At 44.0% G+C, this 19,184-nt stretch overlaps 1 protein-coding gene and 1 long non-coding RNA gene across 2 annotated transcripts in view; one reads left to right on the top strand and one right to left on the bottom strand.

The window, feature by feature from the left end:
- The window catches only part of LOC117282641, a 159,402-nt gene that overhangs the window by 76,167 nt on the left and 64,051 nt on the right, over nucleotides 1-19,184 (bottom strand). The gene's annotated exons all lie outside the window — the stretch shown is intronic.
- LOC111868619 lies at nucleotides 8,120-15,534 on the top strand. Its single transcript, XM_033753122.1, has 5 exons — nucleotides 8,120-8,211; nucleotides 10,012-10,121; nucleotides 10,364-11,361; nucleotides 12,916-13,242; nucleotides 14,884-15,534. Exons 2-5 carry the CDS (start codon nucleotides 10,012-10,014, stop codon nucleotides 15,354-15,356), a joined length of 1,908 nt encoding a protein of 635 aa, XP_033609013.1. The 5' UTR covers nucleotides 8,120-8,211; the 3' UTR covers nucleotides 15,357-15,534.

The following is a 19,184-nucleotide window of genomic DNA, read 5'->3' as shown; positions in this document are numbered from 1 at the left end:
GTGTAGCGGCCTTGCGACCGTGCTGATCATTCGTCCAAGGAGTCCTACCGTCTGTGTAAGAAAAGATTACGGAACTGAAGAGGAGGCCAGGCACCAACAAACGGCTCTAGAGCTATTTATGAATGAATGAACCAGTAACAGCCAACTGGATTAGTTATTCCTGTCAATACTCTCNGATCGTGTGTTCGAATCCCACTCAAGACACGGATGTCTGTGTGCATTTATTCTGTGTTTATGTTGTTCTGTGTGTAGCGGCCTTGCGACCGTGCTGACCATTCGTCCAAGGAGTCCTACCGTCTGTGTAAGAAAAGATTACGGAACTGAAGAAGAGGCTAGGCCCCAACAAACGGCTCTAGAGCTATTTATGAATGAACGAACCAGTAACCAGTAACCAATAACGGCCAACTGGATTAGTTATTCCTGTCAATACTCTCTATATTATATATTCACGATAATATTGAGTGGGACTAACACAGTGCGCCGATAAAGCATTGAATCTACTAGGAAGGAAGACACAGAAAATGTATAAATGTGTGTAGTAATGGGCTTCATAATTTTATTACCATTTTTAGAGGGATCAAATGACGTGGGCTGAGATGTATGGGTCATGTAACACGAACAGGGTAAAGAGAAATCACAATTATTTAACACTACTATTTCCTAAGATGTGAAACCATTTAGTCGGGTACTTCACCGACGTTTCGGTGAAACGTACTCTCTCCATCTGTAGGATCAAATTGTATATCAAGCAATTAAAAACAGTCACGGCTCTGAAGAGTAAAATCTTCTGGGATATAACGCCACGTAGTTCGCCGAAATTCAAATGACGTTTCGGAGGAACATTTCGCCTCCATCTTAACGATTGCATAAGCCGAGCAAGATATCAGAATGAAAACAGGCGACAGAGTAATCAGCTGACAGGAAATTTCGGATTATATAGGAAGCAGGAGCGAAATGGAAGAGTTCCCATTGGCTAGCCGTGACACAGATTTCGATGTTCCTCCGAAACGACAGTTGACTTTCAACGGACTAGGCGGCGTTATATCCCAGAAGACAGTACTCCTCACAGACACCGCTGTGAATACTTAAAATCCTGTTTGTTTCTTTGTTGCACGGCTTAATTTATAAATCACGGCGCAAATTTGTTTTACATAACATTTTTACACCTTTAGGTACTATCTAATTTTAGCGACGTCTGAACCGCAACATTTTCTTCCATTCCGCCTCGCCGTCTTATCGAAATATTCCTATCCGTAAACCAGTATGTTTCCTAGGATGTGACAGGGTGATAGATGGTTACTAAGGTTTCGGAGGAATTTTTCGTTTCCATCTTCAGGGCACAAAAATATGTCAATCGTGAAAATAACGATACTAGTATATGGAGGAGGAAGGCGGGGATCTGTAGTCCGAAGTGACTAACATGATGGAGGAGGCAGAAGGTTCCTCCGAAACGTTGGTAGCATCCTAGAGGAGCCACACGTTGCCAGATCCCAGAAGCCAGTAATCTTCATACTGACCGCCGCAAGACTAACATCTCACAGCACCATACGTTACCATCTGCCGTACGTGGGCACATACAGTTCGCCTTCTTAGACCTGACCGTTGTGAACAGAATGCGCATTGAATCTGGTTGACTCAGTTATCTGCGATAGGGGCTGCAGGGTGCGTATGGGTTATAATAGGAACTTACAGTTCTTCACCCTTCCACGGTTAAGGTGGCGCTACTACTTTCTGCCATAATTCTCGTTTCCACTCATGCGCAGCTCATTGGTCAAGTCTAAGCAGTCGGCCTGTACTTCGCCTGAAGCAGCCACACACAGCGAGATTCAACTTGTACCGCTATTTATAGTTGGAAAGCAACTGCGGGTTATAACCCCACGAGAGCATAACAACTTCCGGTGCAACCGCAGCTTCCATGTTCCAGAAGCGAACCCTTTGGAGCCGCAGAGAGATCAGCGAGATGAAATGGAACTGCACAATAAGAGAAAGCAATGGCGAAGGCGGCTGGTTGATCCGCCCCTTCTTTGCTTCTTCCTTGGTTCTCATTTTGTGATTGTTTATTCCTCTACACTAAGGACTAGCTCTGTCGATTGAGCCACACTCAGTTGATTTCACCTGAAGACGGAGACAAACGCCGTGTGCTTTAAATAATAAATAAAAACAAAACAGGACAATGGATAATGTTCAGAAACACAATAATTTATTAATATACCATCGTCACAAACTTTTAGATCTTACTTACTGTTTTATTCATTCTAATAGTTTTCCTTGTTTGTTCTTTTCTCTGCCTGTCTGTCTCTCTTAATTTCTTTCTTTTTGCTATGCTGGTTTATTCTTACCTCTATCCTTGTCAATCCACTTCTCTCTCTCTCTCTCTCTCTCTCTCTCTCTCTCTCTCCGATTCCCTATTTATATGAGGTAAGCGGTAGCGTAGTTGGTTGACGCACTATGCTACAAAGATCGCGGGTTCGAGTCCCGATGAGGTGGATTTTATCAGTTTACCTAATCCTTCCAGCCACATTATGACCCTCCGGTCGACTCAGCCTCTAACAGAAATGAGTACCAGGAATCTTCCTGGGGGGTAAAGGGAGGCCTGTGCGTAAGGCCGACCTCACCGCCATCTGTGAGCTGAATGTCTAGAAGATTTGGGAGCCTCGACGTCTCAGAACACCATGAGCCTCCACGGTTTGTTACCCTTGGGGTCACAGCCCCTATGTAACATCATCTCTAACGAGATGATGGGTCTGTCGTTTACAATTGCTGCTGGTACTCGCCAGCGCAGTCATTCTCACGTCCAAGTCCCGCGGAACTCATGACCACATGTCACTGTCTCAGGTTCGTGACTCCTCCAACCCGGAGAGCTAGATCCTCGTATTTATATCCCCCCAGGAACAGGGTGGCCCGATTATAAAGGCCGGCACTCATTATACAAGTTATACAATCCCCGCTTATTAAAAGTATTTCATGAAAACTGCGTAGACTATTCCTGTTCGGGCGACACACTTGCAAGACCAGAAGCCGTCTCACGGTTACACACTTTGCCTGTCACTGACCTAGACTACACTGCGTCATGTGAATGAATTTTACTTAATTAAAAATGACTCGAAAGGAGGCGCTCTGGGCATAATCGAAATACTATCCAAAGTTTTGCTTCGAAAAGACTAATAAAAGATTTTGGAAACCCCCAATCACAATCCGCACTGCATTGGTCAAAACTTTATCGAACCTCCTCCTCCCTTTAATGCGAGTGTAGAGGGTTACCGCTACGCTAACCGGCTCTGTGGCAGCCCCTTTCATTTGCAACATAGACCTGCTGGCAAGATAGTTTGGTCTTTATATGATTTAGAATATCCCGTATTTGCATGGTCATTGGCAAAATAGCTCGTGGTTATTAATGAGTGTATTTACAATTAGTTTTGGAATCGAGGTTGTGGGCGCAAAGTTAAAAAGACTTAGCCACAATCCGATTATAAATTCTGCCTACCACGAAGGCTACATTTAATTTCCGGCTTAAATGTAGTTCAACGAATAACGGCGCCCGAAATCTGATGAGCGTGTTATTGCCCAGTAAGTTTAGAGGACGGATACACAGAACCTGTGGAACCGCGTCTGTCTGCATCATAATCACCGCATGATTTTAGGAGCGAGTCATTTATCTCCATTAAAAGAGACCCCACACTCAAAACAACCGCTAGGACTCGTCCAATAAATTGCGTTAAACAGGTAAGGCAACATCTGCTAGGGGTTTCAATTCCGTCTTGCGCATTGGGTTCACAGTACATCTGTCTGTAAGCATGGGACCCACATCACGCACTTTCAATGAATTTGATATTGGTTGCCAATAAGAGGGATGAAAATGAGACTGGAGAAAATAACATGATAAGGAGCTTCACAAACTGCACTCGCCAAGCATTATTAGGATGAGCAGATCAAGGTAAATGAGATTCACAGTTGAACGCATCTGACAGAAAAAAAGTGTACACAGACTTGCGGTAGGAAATCCTAAAAGAAAGAGACAATTATGAAGACTTAGAAGTAAATGGGATTTGTTGGGGAGAGGCGCCAGTTTCGGATGTCTGTGAAAACGGCAATGAATATTCGGGTTTCACAGAGTTCTGAGAAAATCACTGGATAGCTGAGAAACTATTAGCTTCTCATGAAGGAGTAAGATTCACATCCCAGAAGACGATATTCTTCACTTCCTAACTTGTTTGCAATTGAAGACAATATTTCTTTTTAAATACATCTCATGCAGAGAGAAAGTACGCAGAGTGCAAATGGTTTTGCTGGCAACTCATTAGTAATCGGGAAGCGAGATGAAAATGGTGGGGGGTTGGGGGTGGCGGCGGTGTGTTCCATTACTTACACAGAGAGACGTAAAGAGGGGTTGGGGATGATACAGGTACCGTTAATTTGATGCAGCCGCCACATGCGTCCTGTCTGATTTAAGTATCTCAAACTCAAAACAGGAATTTCCCAAATTCTTCCAGGGTAGGCCGACGAAGTTCGTGACAGGAATTCCACAGCCTTGTATATGATTTCCTTCACGTTCTGCCGTTGTCTGTCCTCAACCTTACTTCGATGTGACAGTATCACGTATGGGGTGAGAGGGGCTCTCTCTCTCTCTCGGTGACTACGTCATTAATTTGTATCAGCAGATGAGAGCAACAACGGCGTAACAGACATTGATTTCCTGTTTCCACGTTGGCTTCTGGGAAAATTCTTCCAAATATTTTTGTTACACATTTGTTATACATAATCTGCAGAATCTGCAATAAATATATATGTTCAATAAGTACTGGCTCGTGAATCAGTTATGCCCAGTGGCGATAATCATATGCCCGCTCTTCCTTTTGTTCACTTTGGTCTTGTATTGGGGTCTTACTCAGGTGTGTCTGGTAGAGCTAGGACAATGTAGCCTTTCAGTCTGTGTATAGTTTTGCTATTGTCTATCAGGTTCACTGCTAGTGCATTGGTGTGGTTTTCTGATTGTCTTAAGTAACTTTTATTTCACTGTGCACTGCGTTCATTTGTAGATCTGCATGGATCCTGTAGTTATGTACCAAGGTGCGTTCAGAATGGATCGCAGAGTCTTGGATTGAAAGTGCTGGATGATTTCCATGTTGGAATTGGAGGCTGTCCCCCATTCTTGAATAAGCTTATGAGATCACCTTCCTGTCTGTCTCTGTGTGCATCCCCCTCTACCAACTTTTGAATACCTGAACCAATCTTTACAAAACTTTGTATGTACGTCATGACATCTGAGCCCATCTCACCAGCGTACTTCATAAGTCCCTGTCATCCCTCCGATGGTTGCTAGGCAACGGCTCGGTAAATACTTTCGGAGGGTAATGAATACACACGCAACAATAGAGGCACTCTTTGACATGGCTTTTGTTATGCGGTCTGTGTCTTATCAAAGGAGAGTTTTTGTGTCTGTCGGTGTATCCCACTATCATTGCTAGGCAACGGCTCAGAGAACATGTTTCCGCTGCAACGAAGAATTGTTGGAGGCGTTGTTTTCTATGCGATCAGTGTAGTATGAAAGGAAAGTAGACCCGCCTCCACACGGGATGAAGTATTATTCAAAAGGATCGACAGTCAGTCAGACAGTAAGTCTTGGTATCGAGCCCCATCTGGGGCTCATGACCAGATATTTATTACTGTTTGACACTTACGGTCTTGATTTTGTGCGGCGCCGTCTCTGACGAGAGGACGGGTCTGTCTTTTGCATATGCTTCTGGCCCCTGCCAGCGCAGTCTTTCTCGGGTCCGAGTCCCTTGGTACTCGAGACCATATATTACTATCCCAAATTTGAGACTTCCCTTTTCGTCTCCTCCTACGACTCGCAGGGTCCCGGTGGATGAATTCGACCCCGCCTCCACACGGATTATGAACTATTATTGCTTCAGTTATCCTCCTTATAATCCATTTGCACGGACCGAGTAGAAAATACCGTTTGCAACAGAACCTCTATTGTTGGGCGTGTATCAACTGCCGCGGGAATGTGTTTATCGAGCCGTTGACTAGAAACGGCTATATTTTTTCATCTCGTGGGCATTGCATAGTAACGGCTCTACACGCTACACTATAAAGCTGGGTGAACTTCCTCACCTTCCATTCGACTTACCTCGGGGAAAGAGGCCCCAGTACCCATTAGCTAGTAGGCTGTGTCGGCTCCAGAGTTAGTGCGGACTCCGTCAAGAAGATAAAAATCGTGGGATGTGAGGTTCTCACGAGAGTTCTATATTCTGAGACATAACTTCGTGTAGCCTGTTGAAAACCATACGAAGTTTCGGAGGAAAATATGTCCTCCATCTTCAGGGTCGAAGAATAAGTCAAGCTATAGTCCAGCATGAAACATGTGGCAAGCAGGTCTGTGCTTGCTACCTGCCTCCGAAACTTTAAACCGACTTAACGGCGTTATATCCCAGAATATAGAAGTCTTCAACAGAAAAATCTGTTACCAATGACGAGAATCGAACCCAAACATGTTGGTTGTCCATCCCGAAGCTCAGCTCCATACAAACTGCGTATATAAGCAAAAGGAGCCAGCACATTTCGCTATCCTGTGCGCACTGAGTACCGCTCACAGTACCACGCGGTGTGGCCTCTCTCTCCTGCGTGCACAGCTTGCAGAACCGGCATCACCCTTCAGCGTCTGCGACTAACATTCTGTATGCATGTATTTCAGTTTGAAAACACACGTCACCGTCTATATAGTTCCGTATCTACAGGACGGATGCATGAGCCGCAATTTGAAAGCACTCCAGCAGGATATGAGGCTTGTGGAGGACGGAGCCCGTCACGGTTGTCTGACAGATGTCACTACTGTCCGATCGTTTCTAGATAATGGCACTGTACACGCTGTTCTCTATACGTTTCTGCCAGCTTTCAAATCATCTGCCAAACCAACCGAGGGCACACTGAGTGCATGGGGTACAACGGCGGACCTTTGGGAATACGGTAAAGATCCCACACGTTCCATAAAAACGAGAAATTTATGGAGTAAACTTTTAATAAAGACACTGCACCATTTCATTCGGCATTGATGTAGCGCAGTAACTAGTACCGATATATTTTCATGGTCCGCACAGCGTAGCGATGCCGATCTGAAACATATACCTTGAAGATGGAGACAAGATTTCCTTCGAAAAGTCGATAGACTACAAGAATATGCTGCGCAATGTCCTTACTGGCGTGAGAACTTCGGATCCGAAAGGAGATACTCCCGTTTTCCACTGCAGCGTCCAGGAAGCACGTGGCAGGAAGGTGGAACTACCCTGACGCTGCCGGTATGTAATGTTAATGCACCCTCCACAGAAGATACTGCACGGGCCCACATAACATTCACAAGTTGCAGATCGTGCAAGACGGCGAAGCGAGATGCAGCCATTGTTTCATTCAAGTAACCTAAAGATCAGGATACAGAGGAACTAGAGTGATCTGTCTCAACTTTTTCGGTCACTATGAGATAAAGCGTTTTTCCGACTCTCCGATTGTGTTCCACAGTGCACACACACTTACGTGTGCCTTGCATGCAAGTGTGAGATTTCAGAACGTCTTCTGTTCCAGCTCACATTTAAACTGCACTTTATTGCCTAACTTCAAAGCCAGTTACTCAGAAATTGTTCTTTATATACATAGCACTCTCCGCTACTCGAATGATGAATCAATGTACATAAGGGGTGGGCGTTCTCGGCACTTACATCGGGACCTACAGTGATCTATTGTGCTTTACTCGGATGATATGTGTACTTGTTGTGTTATACGGATATGAATTTTGACCTTACACCTTAAGGGCATAACATGGACTCAGGGTGGTAAACTGTTAGAGTTGTGAAGCTGACACTCAATTCCATCTGATGGTGAGGTCAAGAAAGATGGAGCTATACCTCCACTCCGCCATACACATATCACCATGGTTTGGTGCTTCATTACATTGGTACAAGAACAGTTTTAAATTCACATCGCGCTCTGTTCCATTTGGGAGTTATTGTACAGGTTACGGTTATTAAGCCACACCCTGGGCGTATGCTTGTTGTCAGACGCACGAAACAGAGTGCGTAACAGGACAGATCCTCTTCTGCCACAGTTCTCTGTGTAGCCTCTCCTGGGAAGGAGGCTCGGAGAGCAACTTTCTGAAGAGAATTCCGCCTCAAGACACAGCGAGCGCCGTGACATCGGGGGGAGTAGCAGTGAAGTTCATTGGTAAGTAAACTGGGTGGAACCCACTGCCCCATCTTCACGGTCAATAACTGGGGCATTCAATGGTTACTTCCTTGCATTACTGTACCATTCTGACAATGGAGACAGTAGGTCTCTCCGATATTCCGGCAAGTTTCTCTAGGGCAACACGGAGTCACGAGCCACAAGACAGTTTCCGCAAAGGAACCTAAAATCCAACGGCGTATGAATACATGCGTGATGGCGAGGCTCCTAAACATCACACACGCTGCTTTATTATGCACTGAGCTATATACAGTTGATACTGACGGAAAAATTGCGAACGTAGTTCATTTTATGCATTAAATCGTACGTGGTCTCCTAGCAACCACCAGACATATGCAACGGAACGAAATGCGAAGACAGAATAACTTCATATTATTAGAAGGTTCAGAGATTCGTTAAGATCTCATTCATTTTTCAATAAAACTGGTGAAGAACGCATTGATATTCTTTCCATTTATTACATTTCAGAACTCGAAAGATCTGTATAAATATGACAGCGCAATCACTTCAACGAGAGCGATAACTTCACTTTTCGAAGGAGGCATGAAACACTTGAAGGGCAATCGAGTTCTTCTGTGACAGGAACCGTAAAATACTTTGACGAGAATTAGCGAAGAAACCTGCAATCTACATAATCTACATAAATCTCTTACGCGTTTCCGATTCTCGCCAGTTGCAAGGAGTTCGACGGAACGACGATAGTGGCGACACTTGCCGGCGGCTCCAATATGAGAGATGGTTACAGGGGACACACGCGAAGCAACTAACTACAGAGAACATGTACGAGGGCATAACTCAGCAATGGCGTTGCAATCAATGGGTGGGGAGATTACATCGCCAACTGAAGATGGTCCATGCTGTTTCCAGATACACAGCCAGATCCACATTTGGTCTCATTGCACTGTACAAAAGCGGTATAAATACTCAGGTTATGGACAACTTTATATTTTGAATTCTATTTAAAACCAACAAAACGGATTGCAAACTGATCAAACAAAAGGTGCATGGCCGAAGTGGTGGGACAATTGAACAAAATTCTGTAACATTTTCATATATTCCCTAAGTCATACATGTTAATACATCAAATTAAATTAAATATATGAATAAACACATAAAATTATCTCATATTTCTGTAATGGCATTTAAGATTTGCCAGAGCGGCATATGTTGCGTCGGGAATAACTAGAATTCCAATAAAATTAGTGAAGCGTATGGTCTTGTGGTTTGTAATGCACTGTAAGTCAGAGCGAGCGCGGTGGCTGGGACGGATATATCGCCTCCATCTTCAGGATAAAAAGAGAGCAAAGCATGAAACGAGCAGAAGTAACCGGCAAGCTATGCTTAGGTTTGTAACGGGGAAATATAGACATGACATGGGGAACTTCCGAAGACTCAACAAGCCGATATTCCAGGTGAGGAGTAATATCTCGGAGGGTGAGTTATCATCAGATAGTAACAGATATTGTTAAATCATCATCAGACACATACTAGAAACCAAATTTTCAAGAAACAAAGACAGACAAAATCACCACATGTTCTCCTTATAAGGCAGCCTACTCAAGGCAGGGCGCACTGTCAAAGATGTTACAGGCAAAGGATATGTGCTGTGCAGGATTTGGAGTCCTCATAACGGTGATTATGAAGAGTTTTGTCTTCAGCGGTATAACGCCTTGTTGCCCGTTGACTTTCAAAGGACTCCGTGTAGTTATGCCGAGAGAAGACATAATACTTCGAAGAATACAGACTATTTCAGAGCTTCCTATGCCCACAAAATTCCAGATGCAGTCCAGAAATATGGCGGCTGGTGCAGTGACCATCTTGTTAGCCCTGCTGATCCACCGAGCAGAAGCAGACGAATTCACACTGGCGGATGCTCTGCAGTCCAATGGGTACGTTCAACATAACAGTCACCATGCCAAGTTCAACAATAATAAAAACGCATTCCTCGCCCATCGCGTCCTTCTTCATTTGATCACGATAACATTTTGCGGGAAGTGTAACTAATGAAGGTCCTTATTCCGTTATTTCTCCCAGCTTCCAGGCGATTAATGCCTGTCCAGAGAATAAACAAACAAACAAACAGTACCTATGTTGCAGTTACAGCGCACTAACCTATGACTTTACTTTGCAGAAGCAGATGTGGAGAGAACGGGAAACTCTATCCAAGCGAATTCAGTGTCCCAGAGATGTACTGGCAGGCTTTCGGAGCCCCCTGTTCCTGCGACCCGCTGTGTGCCCCTTACAAAGACTGCTGCCAGAACTCAGAACACTTCGCAGCTGAGGACCAAGTCTGGGGGTCCTCGCCACAGTCTTGCTTCAACGTGAGCGAAAGGGACCCCTACTTCAGCATGAAGAAGTCATGTCCTGCCAGCTGGGATGACGATGAAACTCGTTCCAAGTGCCAGGGACACCCCGACTTCCCCCTGACGAGCAGTTGGACACTTGTCACTTACTTAAACATGTACTGCGCGGAGTGCAACCGTGACTTCCACCCTGACACAGACACTCTCTGGCCTGCTGAATATCGTTGCCATGGTGATGGTGCCTTTCGTTATGAAGTACGTGTTGATTCCGGCGAAAATGACACAACGGATGTGAATATCAGTACATGGAATCTAACACACTCCGATAACTTCCACTACAGATATCCTGTTAATGCATTTGTCTTTCTACACTCCTACTTCGTTCCAGAAGACTTGACTCTATATGACCCACGCTCTAGACCAAATTTCCTCAAAACGGAAGACGAAAATCCGCCCAAAGAACACAATAAACACACGCGTGTCCATCCTGGTGACTACAGATGTGACAGGTTCTTCTCGGTCCTTAACCGGAGTATCATGAGAATCTGTCCGCAAGTTATCAGCACTTGCGCGTCGGACTGGACAGAGAGCGACGTGGAGGGAAAGTGCTTGGCCTACACGGATATTTACTGTAACAAGAAGTATTTGTATCGGAACCCTTACTGTGCCCACTGCAACCGTGTCAACTTGAAACACAAATTCTCATGCTTTTTAATGGAATCTGCTAGTTCCAGGGCAAACTTCTCTTGGTTACAGAAGTGGAACAGCAACAAATATGACGTGTTTCCTCTAGAGAATCATACAAGCATTCAGGATGCGGATGAAGGTAGGATAACATTAATCTTCACAAGTACAGCGTTCTCTCGCCCAGTGCATGTGTACCTACGTCCAGAGAGGAGAGACCAGTAAATCCCTGTTCAACGAACTTAATACTGTATGGAATTAATGGGGATATGGGAACGCGAGTGTGGAAGGCAGAATGAATGTACAATCAAACGAAAAATATACTGAAATCATATACTTTTCATAAACACACGTTTTAATATTATACACGAAATTATAAACGGGGCATTAAGCGTTCAATTAAAAATCAACAGGAAACAAGACATTAAAACAAAATATCGACGTAAACTTGCTAAAATATTTACTTAAAATTTAAACATCGAACACAGTTCATATGCTACTGTAGCTACAATGGCACACCGCGTGTAATCGAATGTTCCGTGTTCGGCAAATAATGAGTCTCATTTATTTTCCTGCCTCGTCTGCGTGTGTTGCAGCACCCCATTTCCTGGTAAGAATATAGCACTGTTGTCAGACCACTTCGTCTCTTAATGTTTAGGACCTCACTCACACGCTGGCAGGGTTCAGAACTCATACCGATCTGTTTAGCAGAACAATGATCACAAATATATATATATCTCACAAGGCGCCTGCGCAACAGGTGACTGTCGGCCAATACTGTTTCGAGCCTTAAACAGCTCCCGTCTTTATTTGACAATGCTAATGAGAACTAGACCCTCTTACGTTACTACCGGACAATGTTGTTTCGACGCGGACAGAGATAAGAGTTGACAAGGCGGATTATTATATCGCAGGTGGGCTGTAACCTCGTAACGGCGCTGGGGACAGCTTCGGGTCCCTTTACCCCACAAAATCTCACACCCTCACAACTGTTATTCCACACACATCTAATTCCTGTACGTGGTGTTGGGCCCAATCTGCAAGAGCTTCGCTTCATTCCAGCATATGAGTATTTTGTGCCCTTCGCCGTGTGGATGTTGGGCTAATTTTGATTTTTCAAGCAAATCCTGTGTCAGTTGCATTTGTGCTCCTTAATGCATACTCCTACAGGTCTGCTTCTTTCACCTGAAGAGGAAGAAAGAATCCAGTGCCCGAAAAGTTGTTTTGAAAAACAAAAAATATGGAGGTTTTAGATACAGACAAGACCAAAGATACTGTCCAGAAACTTAATATTTGTCTTTGGCTTAAATGTAAGCAGTACTTTTCACTCTATATTTCATTCACTGTGTTATTTAATGACGCTCTTTCAGTACGAATCTTTTCAGATTCGGATGGTAGAATCCTGGAATTAGCCTGGAGGGACTGGGAAAAACAACACAAATCCTCAATCAGGGCAACCAGCACCCCGGCCGAAATTCCAACCTAGCACATTCCAAATAGAAGTCTAGAGCCCTGCCTCTAGGCCAGTATTTTCAGCACTGTCAGTGTAACACCCGGTATTTAAATACGTTTCGTAAATTTCCGTCTTTAGATGCGTTGCACTGAGCAAATTTCATTTACTGGGCTTCAGCATATGAGACAATCTGATCCCTACAACGGCCATGAATAGAATATTAACACATTTCTTTTCACACAGAGGACAAACGGAACTCTATCCTGAATTACATCTCTCTTTTCGGCCTCTCTGTGTCGGTGGCTTGCCTCGTGTTGCACCTGGCGATTTCCTCAGGCACTCCGCGGCTAAGGAACCTTCCGGCCATGAACCTTGCTTCGCTCTGCGTGGCCCTGTTGCTTTTCTACTTTATCTTACTGGTGAGGATAGCACTCGACGGAATTCCGCACGTGGGGCTCGATATCGCGATGCATTGCAGCCTGCTCGCCACCTTCTCCTGGATGCTCGTCATATCCTTCGACGTGTGGAATGCCATCAGGAGGTCGACAAAGAAGCTTCAGTTATCTTCAGGTGAGAGCTGATACAGAAAATGCGTCAATACGTTTGTAAACTAAATTTTAAAGAGCTTCTCCCACCACACAATTATAGTAATCATCCATAAACGGCTAGGAGTTCTTTCCAGATAAACAAACGCGTTTGGCGAATTTTAAGCCTTATGTGTCACTAGTGTATAGGGGAACCGCGGTCGCTAAATTTATGATTATCTTCTGGACCGCAATGTCATAGAGTTCGGAAGAATTTCATCGCCTTCTCGGAGGGGCGTACTGCCCCCATGTTCAGAGTTAGAGAGGTCCGGAGGACGGGAGGACTGTGATGCTTTCAGCCAGTGCTGCCACCTAGTGCTTGATACAATGAAGTACAATAGCGAATTCCTCCATGTCTTCCTGATGCAGTTACCGAGAGAGTTGCATGTGTTTATTTTGCGCTCCCGTGTTCTAACGCCTCACGTTCCAATATCCGAGGACAGAGAATTTTTTTGAAGTATGAAAATTCAGAGGTGTACACGTTTTGCAAGCTAAGCTGTATGCCTATTTCTTATTAATAAGAGACATTTTATTCGAATAATACCTTATTTGCTTCAGTGATATCCTGATATCGAGATAATCGCCGTCATAATCCTTAGATTTGAGGAACAACGGTCAAAGGTGTTCCTTCAGTTATCACTTCCTACAGAGGGGTCTTATTATTTTGGATGCTTTTTCACACTACTCACTTAACAATTAGTACCTTCATACTAAATGTATGTTTGTACAAATCTTCAACTTTGCGTGTGCTTTTTGTAGTTTCTTGCGATTGTCTCAGGTGACGCCAGTTACGTGAGCTTCCCTACACTTCATAGTCACCGCTGTGATAATATGAAATTCGGTCTCATAAGGTTATATCTTAATCCACATTGAGTACAAACCCGCTCTCACAGCCCCGCCCCCAGTAACTGTCTCTTGTCCTGCGGGAGACAACGATTTTGCTTTGAGCGTACACAAATAACCTTATCACAATTGGCGAGGGAGTGCTGAATTGACAAAATGGAGTTACTATGCTGATGGTTGCATATGTAATCACAATTCCTGACGCATCACAGAGATTGTATAAGCTACCAGTTTCCGTTTCATTGTTCCGTCACAGCAGCAGGAAATGTTGAGGCACCAAACATGTTTCTGTTCACTGAGCCACCAACGGCACTTGAGTACTTCTTGCGCTCACCTCTGTTCATCTGCCTGTGTTCCTACACGGGTCAGTGCTTACATTGTGGAGTGCCAGCTTCTTGGTTATGTGTAAGGTTGTTATACACAAATACGCGTATTCACATGTAAGAAGAAACATTAATTGTTAAGTGTTAACAAAATTAAAACTAAAAACTAAGTGTATGTGAAAGCTTTCCTAATGCCTTGTGTGGGTGCAGTGTAGGTATGTGTTTGTTGGGTTGTGGAAATGCGAGTGCGTCTACTCATTCCTCGTGCTCCCTGGATGTGGTGGCTGTGAAACCGATCCATGTACACTGCATCCATATTTCTTGCCGTGGTGACGGAACAAAACAAAGACATTCCTCCAACACATCGGAAACATGAAACATACCGTACATATCTCCCAGTAAGGAACTACTTCCTGCAAACTGCGATTTCAGTACCGTGCATATAACTTCCCCTGCCACAGGTATGAAATGGAAGCGCTTCGCTGTGTACTCCGTGTTTGGGTGGGTCGAGCCCGTCCTCATCACTATGATTACCGTGCTCAGCGTGTCCATAATCAAACGCTATAGCAACTTCCTGCGCAACAGTTGGTTCAGCAACCCTCTCGTCAGTCACGTGCTGGTATCGGCCCCATTCTGCGTCTTCATGACCCTGAACATTGCTTTCTTCATCTGGAGCGCTTGTCTTGTCTACTCGACCAAGTCGAAGATGGAAAGTAGGTCGACCGCAAGGACACAATTATGCCTCTTTGTCAGACTCTTTGTCATCATGGGACTCACCTGGGCCGGTGACCTGGTTGCCACAATTTTTCGCATTCAAGGTAATGTATGCACATATGCACACCCTGGACTGATTATATCTTACTTGAGAACATGGAACAATATCATTGTAATGTGCTCAGAAATTACAACTCAATGCAGCTGGGTGTTCACATGAGCCATTCACTGGTCCTTACCCTGAGCCACATGAATCCAGTCCACGCCTCTTCTTATCTCTCTAAGATTCATTTCAATGTCCCCGCACCTACGTCTAGACCTTCTTAGTGGTTCCTTTCCTTCTGGCTTTCCCACCATAATCCTATATGAATTCTTCTCCGCATGCGTGCTACACGCCATGCATATCTTATCCTCCTTGTCTTGATCATTCTAATTATACTTGGAGAAGAGTACAAGTTATCAAGCTCCTCATTATGCAGTTTTCTCCAACCTCCTGTCTCTTCATCTATCTTGATCCAAATATTCTCCTCAGCACCCTGTTCTCAAACACCCTCAGTCTGTGTCCCTCCTTTAACGCCAAGAGACCGGGTTTCACACACATTCTATCATTCCACGGTGTGTAAGATACTGACAGTGTCAAGTATGCTCCCTACCGAAAAATCATTGAATTCTATTAAAATATTTCCAGCAGCAAATTAATATTCTGCCCAGAGGAAACTCCATTTAAAAACAAGTTGAAAACAACAAAAATGTTATCATGGGACCGAAACCAAGAATGAGCGCGCTGTCGAGTTCGGCACTAAGTTACTACAACAAACAACACCAGAACGAAACGAACTCTTGAAAACAATACCTGATGATACGTGTCCCGCGTGCAATACTGATGTCATTAATACCTTTTTCAGCGCATGCGTGGTATGTGTGCAGGTTGCTGAGCTCACTTCAAGGCCTGTATATCTTTGTGCTCTTCTCCTGCAAGAGGAAGGTCTGGAGAGAACTGACCAGGAAGAGAATCCTGTCGTCACAGACCACATCAACTACTGCAGAGCCTGAGATCTGAAATTACACTATCAGGTGTACCGTGAGGCGTGCATAGGTTCCTCAGGCTGGCAGCAAACTCGGCCTACTCACTGTGTTTGCGTCTCGCTAGATTTGTAACAGAGAACGGTAAATTGTAATGAATGTAAGGTGAACAAAGGCCAAGAACAGGTGCGGAGTGGAGGTACAGGTTCATCATTCTTGATCTCGACCACTAGATGGATGCTGGAGGTCAGCTTCAAGCCCCGGCCGCTTTACCACCGAAGAAAGAGCCCGGGCAGCAATTAGATTGGAGACTGGATGAGCCCCAGTGCCGGTCTGGACGCTTTGGAGTAAAATAAATCCCTTACTCCTACTGGGAAGCGAACCAAGACCGTCTATCCCGTAGCGCGTAGCTATGCAGACACAACTATCCCATTCATATGATAAAAATACATATTTTAAAAGAAGTAATTCGTTATATGAAAATATAAAATTACTGTAGAACAGAAAGGAGTTTTGTTGGATGTATCAATTAAAGGAGTCCGTACAAATGCATATTCTATCATTCTTCTCTTAAAAAAAAAAGAACTCACGGGGCAACTGGTTAACATCTCGCGAGCCACAGGTTGTCAACCATGATCCAGATGACTGGGCGCCAGACAATAGTGACAATCAATTCTGAATGGAGAGTCCTATCTGCTGGGACATAACGCAGCGTAGGCCGTTCAAAGTCAACCGACATTTCGGAGGAGGATGTCGCCTCCATCTTCAGGGTCGAAGAATAAACCAAACAAGGAATCAACGTGAAACAAATATGAAACAGAGCTATGCTACTACATTCATGTTCCTCCGAAACGTCGTTTGACTTTCAACGGACTATGCGGCCTTAAAACCCAGAAAATAAAACCTTCATAAACACAGAGTGAGAACCCCACATCCTTTTTCATATTCTCTGCTTTCCAGTGATGCATACTGTTTATGTACATCATCACCCCTCGACCCTGGAAAGTGCTGTCTTGTGCATTTGACGCCGTGCAGTCTACAGGACTGCCTCAATCTCCACGCTGCTTGTAGCGTACTTGACTTACTCTTCTACCCTGAAGTTCCCTATAGCAAATTCTTCCGAATTATCTGAGGACTTCTGCCGGTCTACACGGCGTCACATCTTCACTGTCTCGCTGCGAGAGCCTTATATCCACATTTATGCCATAATTTGTAACTTGGGGCGAGGGAATTCCCCCTGCAGTGTGTTCGGGCTTGGACTCTGTGTTTGTTACATGTAACGGGCCTAAGTGTGGCTCTGTTTGAGGCTTCCAGTTGTGCACGGTCACAGGTTACACAACAAACAAAACAAAAAGAAACTCCGTGGCCTGTAATCCGCAAGCTAACTATACCGACCGAGCGACCGCCGCTTCTCGGTGAAGTTAGTGTCAACTTTAGCGGATAGAGGATGTCGCGTGGTCAGCTCAACGAATCCCCATGGCCGTTAATTTCGGCTTTCTAGACCGGTATAGGCTATACTCTAGAGCTGATATTGCAAAAATAGATACAGAAAATATCTGAAGTTGTTCCATTTGATGAAAATATTTTTATTTTGCATATTTCTTCTTCTTCTTCTTCTTCTTATTATTATTATTATTATTATTATTATTAATACTCCAACTCAAGTATTATGGGGTACAAGACAATTTCGAAGTTAGATAATTTTAATATTAGTCTCTCGTCTGTTTCTAGATCTTCTCACGTATCTCTGCCCTTGGACATATGTAAGGACACTGATGTTAGTAGTCTAAAGTTCTGCATCTTATTTGCTGTTTGTTTCCAAGTTACCCAATTTTTCACGTCAATTATTAAATTCTGACAAGAAAAGGCAAATAGTCTTTCAATTTGAAACAACGTGAGGTAAAGCGAAGATAACCCTACTATCGCCATTCTAGTATACAACTAATTTATTTTCCGAAGGTTCTGTTAACTTTTCGAGATATTTAAGCTAACAATTAAATGTTGTATCGTGATGGAGTGGGACTATAGACGGGTTTTCGACTGATGGCCGGATTTATTAGACACTTTGATACAGGGCGTGACTACAATTTGACGTTCACTATTACATACACAACAGCGTCCACACTCAAGTCTTCACCGCCGTTGCTTGGTAGCGGATTCCAAAGGCAGATGTTCCCCTTCCCCTGGTTTCCCGACCGGTCCCCGGCCTCAGTTACCGGATTCTAACAGCAACAGCTCACAACTGATTACAATATCCGGGCACGGACAGCGTACAAAACGCCGCTTCTCAGATTTACACTGCTGTTGCGTTCGTGTATGTTGGGGTGACCATTTGATCGCCACTGGGCCTTTTTCTAGCAACGGCTGCCTCTACAGGCTTCATAATTCTGCCTTGAGTAAATATGCCAAATTATATACTTTTACATATTTCCTGTATTGAGTGAGAATGTTTTCACATCACAAAAATATAAGGCGACATTTGTAAAAAAAATAAAAAATAAAAAAAATAAGTACCATAAGGAAGTTTGGAACTCGGCAGAAAATTTCTAAAAACAACTTCGTCCTATTGAATGTTTACACAAAAATATATATGAATGGTTGTTTCTTTTAAGACCACGATACATTTCGATCAATTGATAATGAAAAGGTGGTATAAAATGTGCAAAACAACTGTAAACAAATTCAAAAAAAGTCCTTATCTTTAACAGGATCTTTCTCGAAAATAAGTTTTAAGATGTATCGTCGAAACCTTACGCGTTCCAAAAATGAATTTGTAGGTGCTGAGCAACTGATGGCTTCTCAGTGAGGACTCAGCCACAAGGAATCAATTAGTTGGTTATTCAATTAGTTAAAGTTATCAGAAGTGGCATGGCCATGTCAAGAAGAGAGGTACAGTGAGGCAACCTGTTTAAACACATCGAGTACGCTATTCCGTGCTTCAAGAAAGTCCCACGAGCCTCTGTGACACTTGCATGACGTCACCGCAGAGCTTCCTAGCGCGCCTCACAGAGCGGGATACCGGGCA

Source organism: Cryptotermes secundus, unplaced genomic scaffold (assembly GCF_002891405.2).
Source record: "Cryptotermes secundus unplaced genomic scaffold, Csec_1.0 scaffold660, whole genome shotgun sequence".
Taxonomy (NCBI): Eukaryota; Metazoa; Arthropoda; class Insecta; order Blattodea; family Kalotermitidae; genus Cryptotermes; species Cryptotermes secundus.
The sequence above is the reverse complement of the archived record's forward strand: the minus strand, read 5'-3'. Positions and strand labels throughout refer to the sequence as shown.